The sequence below is a fragment of the Pundamilia nyererei genome, unplaced genomic scaffold (genome assembly GCF_000239375.1).
Source record: "Pundamilia nyererei isolate P.nyererei 1_Seehausen unplaced genomic scaffold, PunNye1.0 scaffold00027, whole genome shotgun sequence".
In the NCBI taxonomy this organism is placed as follows: domain Eukaryota; kingdom Metazoa; phylum Chordata; class Actinopteri; order Cichliformes; family Cichlidae; genus Pundamilia; species Pundamilia nyererei.
Genome location: NW_005187428.1, coordinates 1638348 through 1651519, shown reverse-complemented (window position 1 = coordinate 1651519; position 13172 = coordinate 1638348). Strand labels below are relative to the sequence as shown.

The 13172-nt window shown below is 41.9% G+C and overlaps 1 protein-coding gene across 2 annotated transcripts in view; it reads right to left on the bottom strand.

Moving 5' to 3' along the window:
• Positions 1 to 9914, bottom strand: part of LOC102197921 (cGMP-inhibited 3',5'-cyclic phosphodiesterase A-like) — a 76564-nt gene extending 66650 nt beyond the window's left edge. For both annotated transcript variants that reach the window (XM_005728071.2, XM_005728072.2), the window contains exon 1: positions 8238 to 9914. In XM_005728071.2, the coding sequence (XP_005728128.1) occupies positions 8238 to 9152 (915 nt within the window). In that variant the 5' untranslated portion in view covers positions 9153 to 9914. The remainder of the gene's footprint in view (positions 1 to 8237) is intronic.
• Positions 9915 to 13172: the final 3258 nt, after the last annotated feature.

Below are 13172 nucleotides of genomic sequence, written 5' to 3'. Positions count from 1 at the left end.
TCCTTTAATGCTAAGTGTTGCACTTACTTGATTCTCATTAATAAAACACAAAACTATAAGAAGAACTTTTACTTTTTTTAATTACAATTTAGAAAGTTGTCATCTTTTTGTCTAATCTCAATACTCAAAGTAAATGTGTCACAAAATATGTTTGAATTTATGCACAATAGAAACTTAAAGGGGCATGAAATCAAAACACTCAAAGAACAAGTTGTTTGGATTTATAAGACAGAATTTGAATAGTTTGAATCTCCACCACTCCTGTGTTCATGCAAGCTGTTATCAAGGATCTGAATACCTCTATAAACACTGGCATTTTGGAAACAGTACAATGTTTAAGGGACAACTCACACTACATGTTCAAGTTAAATTGAACAAAAAAGTCTCAACAGTCTGAACAGTTGAAAGCCTGAGAAACAAACCAGGCAGTGGATTATTAAATGCAGTCATTCATCACTGAAAACCACTTCTCTTGTCATGCTCTTGAAATGTATAATCAATTAATAGCTGACTATGTTTGGATTTATTGGGCAGCCTCAGTCATGGGGGCTCAAAATGTTCCCCCTCGCTAAATGAGTCATGGCAGCAGCAGCAGCAGCGACAGCAGCAACTGTGGCCTGCTCTGTTTCTAATGCAGACACAATGATACTGGAACAGGAGGATTAGCTGAACTTCCCCTACTCAATCTGAGCTCAGATGAAAGAGTCCTGAGATAATTTTTTTTTCTGGGGAGGTATTTTCCAAAATATAAAAGGAAGAAAAGAGAGAGTGGAAACGAACAGTTATTTATTCTGTGTTTCACACATTCTACTGGCTGTCGCTATTTCAGTCTAGAACTACATTTCCACCTCCCTCTCCTGAATACGCACACATGCTCACTTGAGCACACACCTCCTGGGGAAATGTGAGAGTATCTATTCATTCGGCAGAGGCCAGCTGTACACCTGGTGACAGCCCGGGATGGTGGTGTTGGCTCAGGTCACGGTGTGCAGGGAGAGAAAGGGAAAGGGCTGAGTAAATGGGCCCGTGGGCCTGTCCTTCAGGCCCTTCAACCTGCACATTCCAATTCATATAGCAGCAGGGCAACGGCTGGAATGTCTCCTCATGTAAGGGATTACTGTCTTAAAGGTGGGCTCCTCTTGTGATTGAAAGGCCCCTAGGATGATAAATAGACATGAAAGCCTGAGGCATTGCATTCATTTCCCCAAACGAATGTACTGCCCATCCCTTAGAGAACAAAATGGCTTGGCTTCAGGGTTACAGACACAAATGTTTGGATTCAAGAAAATACTGAAGTTATTCAAAATTTTTTCGGTTTCAGAATTTAGGGAAAGCTACCTTATGACTCTTTTAGATGTTAGATGTTTGCTTGCTAATATAAGTTTGTAAGTAAATTTTCAACATATACCCTCGTTTCATATGCATTGTAAAGGCCTGACAGTGATGCTAGAAATGTTAGCCAGAAAGCAGCCATGGCCTAAGGACCACAATGCCTAATTATGAAAAAAGATCCACCATAAAAATTCCACAACCGTTATTGGAATCTGGAACCAGCAGGACTTTTTCCTGGAACAATCCTTTACTAGATATTTCCTGTATTGCCCCTGTAGTCTGGCACCATCTCTCAGGCATGCATTTGACCTACAGTGATCAGCCACAACACTAAAACCTCTGACTAGGTGAACTGAATAAAATTCTCGGGTTCTGTCATTTATGTCTGGGTAACTATGACAAGCCTACCCACCAAAACATTGTTTGCAGTCTGAGCATCTGCAGGATGTGCCACACTAAGTTTGATCCCTCAGGGCTCCAACCTGCAAGCCACAAGACACCACTGCCACCCTCCTGGTACCACAGGCATCACAGGACACCCCAAAAAGGACCTATGTTCATATTTCAAGGGTCAGAGCGATGTTGTGGCTTTTTAAAAGAATCAATATATCTACCAAATAGATCAATAAGAAGATACTGATCTCCTAGTTGATCTGAGGACTTTAAGATCTTATAAAATCTCTATTTATGTTTTTACCACCGTCTGTGCTCTAAAATCACTTTAGGCTGCATGTTTCTATAAACGATGTTATAGTAATGACAAATAAAGCTGAATATTCTTTACTTCTGCAGTTTCTTTGGTATTATTTTTTTTCTTTAAGGGCAGTTTACCACATTTACAAAGTGGGCTATCTAATATTTCTTCATGCATTTAGATCTATCTAGCAGGGATAATGCTTACTGTTAAGCCAGATTTCCCCATATAGACTAATTTTTTAAAGTTGTTCCCGGCCAGTTCTTAAAAGTGCAGTCTTAAATAGACCAAAAATATATATATTTATACAATCATTACAAATTCAGTTGTTCTAGCAGTAAGATAAAAAGACATTAATGAGCTATAACAAGTAAAAAAAACTTTTCTCTAGAAAAATAAAAACATGTCTACAGTTCTCAAAATAAAAAATCAACAAGTTATGGTAATGACATGCTGACGCGAGTATTGGCTACGTTGTATTACAAACACTATCCAGCCCTATTGGTATGCACGGACATCCACTTCTTCACCACCACGTGCGCACACTTTCTCTCTATCTTTGTCTCACATACACAGACACACACTCATGCACAAGCACGGACGCCCACATACTCTACTCATAAACACTTTTGTGCCAGGAACATTCTGTTCACCTCCATTACAGAAATAGTCCATCTCTTATGGTAACACAGAAAACTTGAGTGACATAGTTGCCTTAGTCAAGAACACAGGAGAAATGAGTACAGTTCATAATCTACTATTCAATTCACGCAAAAAAAAAGTTTAAAAAATCTGTACTTCACTTTAGATTCTGCTGTAGTCCAGTGTGAGCCAGTTACTGGGAACCGGAGGTGTTAATATGTGTGATGTGTGTTAGAGCTGGAGGCCTGCATCTGTCTAGCCGTTCCAGCTGCGTTGGGTTGCGTCTGTGGTTAGAGGCCCTCCATGTTTCTCAGAGCGGATTCAACCTCTCAGCCTACAGCAGCTGGCAGCCATCAAGCTGCTGGCACCACATACACACACACACACATGTGCACACATGCTCACACAGACGTCTGCAATTTCCATGGTAATCAGTAGAGAACCAGAGCGTGGTTGTGCCAGGGTTAGGGAAGAGAGGGAAGGATATTCAATTCAGTCCCGGACCTCTAGTTTGGTTGGCTTAAATGATCAGAGATACAGGGAATGAGCTAGATCTTGTTGCTGTAAATGACTGAAATGAAAGAAGTGGACACAGATGTGTGATTCAGGAGAGTAGAGTTTAAAGAATAATTCTGGTTAATCAAAGCCTGGGCGTTATTTGTGTTGTTTTGCGATCAATACTGATAACTTTGTTCTCGATCAGTTAAATGCTAAGCTCTAGGATCAAGGTAATATCACTAACAAGTGATTATGGACAAGAAAATTAGCTCATTGTCAAAATATAGCACTGTGTCACGCGGCAAATTTGACATCACATCCTGTAAGCCTGTGTCGCGCACAACAATCTCTGTAGCACTTCAGTCAGTCGTGCAGCTCTTGATTTTGTAACCTGGCACGTTGCGCCATGGCAACTGTAGTTTGGTTGAAGACACAAGTGTACAATCGTAGTGGTTTTTTACCGCCATTTGAATGCTATTCCAGTATGGAAGCTGAGAGACATACAGATGTACAGAAGAAGACGTTGGAACGGTTTGAAAACTTGACAGTTTGTGGAAAAATCTGGGAAAAAAACACTGGACAAAGTCTTAGCTTTTGGTAAAGGCAATGTTTAAAACTATTTGTTGATCAGCTGGATACATTATTTAAAAGAAATTAAAAAACAAAAGCCACTGGCATAGATAACCTGTTTGGTTTGGTTACATAGTGTCAAAGCCATTTATCTGATACTTAAGCCAGCTGAACTACATATTAATCACTTCAGTGTGCACAATGACGACATATTTGATTGAAGTGATTGACAAAACTATGGAAACAGCACCCAGTTCTCATAATTCCAAGAGAACCTTTGGAGGCTTGGACGGGCAACTTCAAGACCAAAACCTGGAGTGATGTGGCTTCATGCTGGTTAGCCAACATGGCAGAGGTAACACATACAAATCTGGAGCATAAGCACGTTAAAAGTTGCTACTCTGCATCAGTAAAACGCAAGACTCTTCCACCATTCGGGGGGGGGGTAAGAGTAAGCCTGGTGTTTTGCCTGGCTACTAAACAAAACCTCAAATGACCTACTTTCATTCCTACCCCGATTCCTCCACCCCTCGCCTCCTCCTCTTCACACACGCACAGCGCAGCTAATACACGGGGACTGAATGAGGACTGAAAGTGTGAAGTGGAACGCCCAATCACAAGACACGGAACCCCATGCTGATATCAGCTTCCTTTCCAAGTGCAAAAGGAGGCTTTCAATGAGACCATTCCTAACCCAGAGGCCATTCAAGTTTTTGAAAAATATTTAAGAAAAAAAAAAAAGTTAAAACGCATCATGTCCCATGAGGCTACGAGTTTAGAATACAAACAAGCTGCTCAGGATGAGAGTGTGCAGTGGTAAATCACTGCCCTACAGGCTATCAACAACCTCCTCCATCCCAAACACAATTCAATTACGGACAGTGCGGTAAAAATAGAGTAAGAGGAAACCTTTACAAGAGCAACAGTAATTGTGTTTGGAACCCATTCTGCAGGAAGTCATTATCATAGATTTCAAGAATATCTTCATCATCCGAGTTAAGAAAGAATTTCCTCCTCTGGCTGGGATAATATTTGTGCTGGTGTCAGAGAGAGTACAGAGAGTGGAGAAATAGCTATGGAAAGGGGCGGGGTTAGTGAGAGAAAGGGGAGTGGCTTCAAAGACCTTGCAATGGGTGTAGTACTTTACTCCCCATTACCGGCCTGATCAGCTCTGCCCAAACTTTGCAGCTCAGGTAGGAGAGGTCAAAACTGCTTTCCTCTGCTTCTGCGCACAGAAAGTTCTATGGTGGCGCTTATGTCTGCAGCAGGACAGCCTTGGACTCAAATTTCCTCACATGCTGTGAAAAGTGATCCACACGAGTCCACACCTTATTCTCCAGTTCAATATCCCCAACTGAAATACAGAAGACCGGCTTGTCATTTTGTATTAAACCAAGATGAAGAACTATCCCGCAGAGGCCCCTGCTAGCTGCTATCAGATCAGCTGATAATGACTTTCTTTTATTAAGCCAAAGATGGGGGTGGGAGGTGGGGGGGACAACCCCAGCATTGCAAAATGCATCTATTTAGTGAGCTGATAGATGTCGGCAGCCAATTTGTGTTTAAAAAAAGGGAAAATTACTGTTTATCAAATCTACTTTTGTGCGAATTTGAGCAGTGCCTCAAAGCGTGACTTTGGAAGGATGGTGATGAGAATGGGGGGTAGAGTAGCTTTGAGATTTGTGATGAAGCAAAGAAACAGATTTCTCTTTGCTCTGTTTATTTTCTGAATAAACAGTTTTTACATCGTGACTATGAATCTGAAGAGCTTTGTTTCTTTTTTTTTTGTTTTTTTTAATAAGACTCAAAGGTCTTTGAGAGAAGCTTCCTGAGAAAAATAAAGTTAAGTATCAAATGTAATGCTCCATCCAGGATTACACTGTTCTTCAAACACTTCAGTCACATAGCACTAGTGTAAACATCATCGGGTCAACACAGCGCAGATGTACTCCTTGTTATGCTGCTTCTTTAAAACATCATAACTCTCTTGAAAACAGCAAAAGGGCAAACTGTTAAAACATCAACCAGCCTCTTTACAACAAAGACACTCCTAGAAAATTACAGCCTCGTTGTTGTTAAACACTAAATACATATATTTTCATCTGCCAGACGGATTTTTAAAAAAAATATATAGATGTATATATTTGCTGTCTGGCATCTCTCCTGTTCCCATCACCATGTGGCGGTTGCTTCACGGGCCCCGAAAAGTGTGACTGATCCCCTTCACCCCCACTAACCCCCTGGGATGCCAGAGCCCAGTGGGAATAAGGTGATGACTAGTGTGGATCAGCGCAAGCTTGTTTACACATTACAGACCACACAGACAAGACAGCATATGCATGCCATGTGTGGCTCAATTACATGCAGGCGGTGACTGGTCAACTGCTAAGCAGAACCATCAGAGATGAAAGGGAAGGGTGCATCACTTGGCCTTTGTTGTAGAAGCTTTAATATGTCGTGAACTTCTTCATGTTGCGCTGTGGGTGCCTGCATTGCCGTCTTTTTGTCCCACTACAAACACCTGTAATTGAGACGGTCTTTCAGCAGAGGGCTCCAGCCTGGCTGAGGTGACAATGTAGGAGAGTCACAGATGTTGTAAATGTCTGCACTCTTTCATGATATTGCCTACTTTGTCAGCCGGTTCCATCCTGCTTTTGAGTGAGGTATGGGGACTGAAAACACAAAACATCATAAATCATAACTTGTCTGTTTTTACTGTGCTCTAAGCAACTGTTTTGAATTCAGTGGAGCCTGAATCCAAAAGTAAAACCTGGTGTCCACCCTTTTTTATGTGTTTTGACATCTGCAAGCTTTGTAAAGGTGCATTGCTGTGACTTATTGCAGTTTAGCCGTCAAATGTATCCGCGTAGTCTCACTGCTTTGGTGAGGCATGGAGAAATTAAAAATATACTTTACTGAACTTTTACCTTTACTCGATTTCTGAATTGTTTTAAAAGCATCGTCGCGTACACTGAAAACAAGAGCAAATTTAGAGAATATTTCATGCAGAATTGAGAAGATATCAAAAACTATATGTAGAAATTGAACTGCTTTCCTCATGTGTAAATAAATATAATATGAAATAATTTATTTTATTTGTGGGAGAACTCTTTAACATCCTACTTCAAGTAAAAAAAATTTAAAAATAAATACACAAAAATAAGCTTCAGTTGCAAAATCATTCCTAAATCAAAAAAGAGTGTAAAATATCTAAGAGTCTTTTCATATCCAAATTGTGCACCATATGTGTGCATGTGTGTGACCACAAAGAAAAACAAACTAGCACACTGCAACACTAACTAGCCCTGAAGGCATCTTTCAAGTGGCCGACAGTGCAGCCTCTCATCTGCCACACTAACCACACTCATAGGTCACAACGATAGCTTTGATGGCTCTAAAAGTCAGTTTCCCATTCATTGATTTTGCATTCGAAAGGCTTTAAGAGTTGATATGAGTTCATTTAAGTGAAGCTAACCTGTCTTCTTTAACGCAGGAATGCATGTGTAACAGTATCAGTAAAGATTTGAAAGTCAGTGCAACCACATTCCAGAGGTTTAAGTACAGCAAGCAAGTAAAGTGGTGAGAAACAAGTGACATTAAAGTCCAAGACAGAAAAGCAGTGGCTCAGACATTATCTGGGGAAAACATTTGATAAAAAAAAAATTAGGGATGACAGGGATCAGCTTCCCTTTCTCATCAGTACTCGAAGGCACGGACTCAAAAATAGCATTCCATTTAGCAAAAACACTTCACATTTGGTACTTTATTTTTGAAATGACAAAAGCGAGCTTGACATTAAACCATAGGCCGAAGTTTTTTTTCTACTCCAAAAACATTACACAGGTTTGAAATGTGCATCGTTTTCTTGAAAAATGAGGAAAATCTGCATTAATTCATATGTTTTTTTAAGATGTATTATCAGTTTAGATTTTTAAAAAGGTATTTGTAATGATAACTTGTCTAAACAGTTTAAGTGTGGATGTAAATAGGAAAAATAAATCCTTTGTTAGTATTGAATTTGTGCCTGAGAGTGGCTGCAATTAGCTCCACAAAATATGACAAGATATCTGTCAAAAATGATTTGATCTGATCAAAGATCAAAGCACACCCAAGCAAACTGTAATCTCCACACTGCAAGGTTAAAAAAATACAAAAACCAGCACATTACTTAACAATAATTATAATAATACTTGTATTATCATATTAGTAGACTTTCTGTTGTTATGTTATTCTGTTGTGACATGCCTGACTTTCCTTTTCAAATTAGGATCCTGCACACTGTCTGGCTTTGTTAAAATCCCTGCTAATAATAATAAAATAACATTGAAATTTGTGATCAGATCCATAAAGGGCCAGTGGTCCATGTTTTGATGCCACTGCTCAGACTGTTCCCATCTTTCCTCCGCCCCACTCAAAAAAACAAAAACAAACAAACAAACAAAAAAAATTCATAGGACACAAAGCAGAAAGAGAAAAGTTCAAGGGGACAAGAACTTCTTACCTGGTCTCTTTGGATGCATGGCAGAGAGGTCCGGCGATGTGACTTGCTGTTGGACTGACTGTGTGCCATGTCTGAGGCTATCACAGAACTGGACCTCCTGCGCCTTTTAAATACAGGGATCTCTTCCCTGGCCTCAGTCACAGGGGTGCAGCCCTCCTTGTGTCTCCCTTGGTTGGGAAGGAGCTTGTCAGCATACCTCGCCAGCAGGATGCCCAGCACTCCAACCAGGTACGCTACGTATGGTCTCCAAGTGGCCCGCACTTTGTGCAGAGAGAAGAGTGAGATAGTCCTGACTACGCTGATGAAAACGATCACCGATATGCCCTGATTCAACCGTACTACCATGAGTGCGCCGGTGGCCACGCAGAGGAGCACAACAACGGCCGCTGTCGTGAATGAAAACAGCTGCTCATCTGTCCCATCCAGAAGAGACCACGCCGCTACTTCGCCTAGGTGGCACAAGGTTAGGAGGGAGATGGCGGTCTGGATTAGAACCCCGCAGCGGATTAAGTACACACCGACCCAAAAGAAGGCACATACAAGGGTGAACAATGGCGAAACCACACTCCAGCAAGTTTGCAACAGCTCTGCTGCGCAGCCTGAAACGAAGTGAAGGGGAGACGATGAATGCGAGAGTCTGCTGTCAGCGCTGCTGCTGGCATCAGCTTTCCAGTCTGCACATTTGACCAGCAGAGCGAGAAAAAACGAAAGCGAGCCCACACACACCGCACTCCGGAGTCTTTGCGAACTCCATATTTTTGTAAACATCAGTCTCACCCACGACTCATAGTGTCGGTCTCGCCACAGTGGAATGACACATGTTTTCACATAACCATTGCGATCCGGTGCGCCGAAGCTTCTTTCGTAAGTGCTACTCTTCGCACCGTTACTGCAAGCTTCTGAAGGCATCGCCATCACTCATGGCAGATATGAAGTATGAGGAAGTCTATAATGCATCTATGATAGTGCGGTCATGGGACAGGACACAAGTGACAAAACAAGCGTAATTTATTGTAAGCACAAAGGAAAAGAGCACGGCGAATACGCACACACGTCTCTCCATTTACGCATGGAGATGTACTGCCAGGGAATGCACTCTTTTGTTTTTCCAGGTGCGGGATGAGGAACTGCTGCCCCAAAACAACATAAAAGAAGCATGGACGACAGAATTACTCAGATGTGTTACAGATCTAGGGCACCGCTTCTTTGCACACACATGTCCCGCGTTGCCCTCCTTTGTGGCGCGCCGTCTCTTTGACTTTGTCTGCTGTCATTCTCGTTCTTTTGTACATCCACGGCCCGTGCAGCAGCACCAGCAGCAGCAGTAGCAGTCTTTGCAAAACATCCGTCCCGGTCTGCGAACATTCAGCCTTAAACCATTTGTTTCGACACTTTTCGGTTTCTCCCCAAACGGTAAGAGTCTCCGGTTACTTTCGAGGATAAAAGCCGCTGAGGAATTTAAGCCGCTCGAGTGAGTGTCCGCCAGGTTGTCGCTCAGCGTTTCGCGTGTTTGTCACCTGCTCTTTAACCAGCCGTGAGTCTCAGCTCATTCACACCCCCGAGTTCCTACTTCACACAGGGAGCAAGATATTGCAGCGGCAGTGAAACCCCCAAATCCTCCTCAGCCAGCCCAGCAGGCGTTGTCCTCACATATTTTTTTTTTAAAAACATTTTTAATACATCACCTGTAACATATACATGCATATGAGTATTTGTATACGTTTTTTTAAGATAGAAAATATTAAAAAAAAATAAAAATGTGGATGACCTATATTTCCCTGGAGTTTCTCTCTGTTTGGAGTAATTACGGGGTCTTTAGGAACAAAAATTCAAAGCATGTTACATCAAAAAGAGTTTATTTTAATTTATCATTTTCTTACAGTATTTTTTTGTCAAAATTTTTATTTTATTTTTTCAGGAGAACCAAGCAAACTTCAGAGCTTCAAATTGCCTCGAGATGAATTCATTTTAAATTGAGGCTATGCGCAGATGCTGACGAGAGAAACGGGGCGCTCTGCATGCGAACTGTAGTTCGGCGAAATTCCCGGAACAGTGCTGTGGTTGTCCTCCAGCTCGACCCCCCTGCCATTGAAATATTTATCCCATCATCTCACTGTAAGTGTCAGTGATGATATACAGTATTACGTCACAGTGAAAGGTCTGCATCAATGTTTCAGCACAAGAGAGCCTGTGGGTGTATAAATGCACGGTGTTCACAGTTCATGAGGTGCATATGTGTGTTTCCTCACATGGCCTGCTATAATCTCGTGGGATTACACCCTTATCACGTGAATTGGATGCACCATATGCAAACAGAGATCCACCAAAGCAAGCACAGGTCATCTCATATTTGATGCTGTGCAAAGAAGTTGCCTCACGTTGGACTAGTATTTTTTTTTCTTTCTCAACCCTGACCCACCCCCCCTCCTCTCCCTCTCTCTCTCTTACACATTCACACACACACTTAAGCACACACTTTTAACCCTGAAGCTGTTTAACATTTAACATCTGGTCTTCTCATGAAGACAGAGCATTGTCTCTGTTAAGCCGAGGTCGTGCTTTTATAGCCCAACGTCCTTCTCCTGCTCCTTCTCCCCTGATTAAGACAGGTCAGCACAACTCCTTCCACCCAATGGCGTATTACAGAGCCCTGTGTATGCCTTGTCAGCTGTGATTAGTTAGAAGCAGGGGAGGAGAAGACGCGCTAACAGGGAGTGATAGGAGCAGGGAGGAGGCCGGGTCTTGTCCATCACCTCTCAGCACACGCTCGCAGAGAGCCAGACAGTCCTTTCAGTGCAGCGTGTCACCAGGCAGCTGCTGGCTCCACATTTTTTGGGACTTTTTTTTTCAGCTTATCAGAACCCATAGGTAAGTTTTCTCAGGGAGAGCTGAAACAATGTTGCCTTATCAGAATGGTTTATTTCATAGGTGATAGGAACAGAAACATTCCCTCTTCAAACACGGAAGATAAGAGGAAGACAAAAGAGGGCAGAGCTGAAGTCAGCCAGAATACAGGATATACACGCATTCATTAAATCGCTGTGTGTGGTAATGAAATGCAACATGATTTTATTATGTGATAGGTTGCAAAAATAGATTGTGTAAAGGGAAGCACACCAGGTTGGGATGCTTTGGACACCACCTGTGTTATCAAAATTTAAAGCTAACAGCTGCCCTCGTTTCGCACAAACCCGTCAACGGTCAGATAGATTCTTCAATGAAAAGCATCACATCCTGTTTCAGACTGTTTGTGGCAGATGAAAGTAAATCACTCCAAACCTGGAGCATATCCCGCACTACATCTAGAATCTTACAGCAAGCTCATTGTGAAACGTTCCTGCGACTGTCTCTCCAAAACGCTACTATTCTGAATTACCCAAAGGAATTTTAACAACTGGGGAATGCTCACCTAACTGTCTTACCGTATTTGGCAATGCCACGCTCCATTGTAAAAGAGGAATCTTTTATGGGGAGCAATTCATCAGACATCTGGTTTTGATGTTGCATGGGGGTGCAGTCTTCACAAGTGACCTTTCTCAGACCAACACCGGCCTGTGAGACTGCTGCAGGAAGATGTGTACTCTGGAAGTGTGAATATCCAAAGGCCAGGTTATTTACCAGTAAACCACTTGACCCAGAAGCCTCTTTGCGCTTCATGAATCCAATACGAACATGATCTGATGCCATATACTACGCTTGGGTTTCACTTCAGGCAATTTGTGTTGTAAATAGCTTTCAAGTATACACAAATTGCAGATGTCTGTTTGATTTTGTCAAAAAATGTTAAAAAGAGATGCAAAAAGCTGTTTCTTGACGTTACACATCGAATGCAGCCTAATGTAGTGTTGAACTACTAAAGAACAGAAGGAGAAGAGTGGCTGAGTGGCGTGATGGAAGCAAGTTTACATTGTGTTTGGTACTTGAGTGCAGAGAACGAGATCCATCACGGTGTGTTTACCAGCCCTCATGGGCAAAAGCTGGCTCGTGGCCAAGTTTCCACTGTGGCGCTGTGGGCACCCATCGCTACACACAAACACACACAGACACAAATGCCACCGCCATCATATACACAGTCATGCACGTGCACGCACCCCCTGACACAGTCTTTTATTTGCCCCGGTGTGTACACACAGTTGCACGAGTGCCTGTAGAGCACGGGCCTTCTAGCACGAGCAACCGAGGAATCAGCGAGCATCCTTTCTCTGCAAAGAGGAGCCTGTTCGTAACATAACTGGAATTAGTCTGTGCCGGATTTTTCTGCACAATCAGGGCAAAAACTTTATTATCAGTTTAGGTCAGTGACACCGACGGCGGCCAGAATTTTCAAGTCAATATTCCGAATTTCAATCAGATTGCACAAGATACAATTTTATAACAATGTTCTATTGCTAAATAATCTGCGATAAGTAAGAGATTAGTCAAAGGTCTGCCGACAGATTATTTATCAGGAAATGTCTGAAAATCTGAGAAGTGATTTGAAGAATGTGGACGTACAAAAACAAGACAACTCATGTGGGCTTTGGGAAACTTTAATTATTAATGTGTTTTAGAATCTGAATTCTACAATAAATGATTCCATTCAACAAAGTCACCTTTTTATTGTTTGTAAATAATACTGCTGACTCTCCACAGACTGCAACATATTGTGTCTAGAAGGATGTGTTATGAAATGTCACACCAAAACAGATGTCTATTACCAATATATTTACACACACACATGATGTAGATTTGGTAGATTGACTTTCAAGTACACTGAATTTATAGCAAGACAAGTTGTTTTTTTATAGTTTTAGTATTTCTCCGGCCCTGCGACAGACTATAGTGCCAAATCACAACAAAAGTCGCCTCAAGGCGCTTCATAGATACAGAGAAAAACCCAACAATCATATGACCCCCTATGAGCAAGCACTTTGGCGACAGTGGGAAGGAAAAACT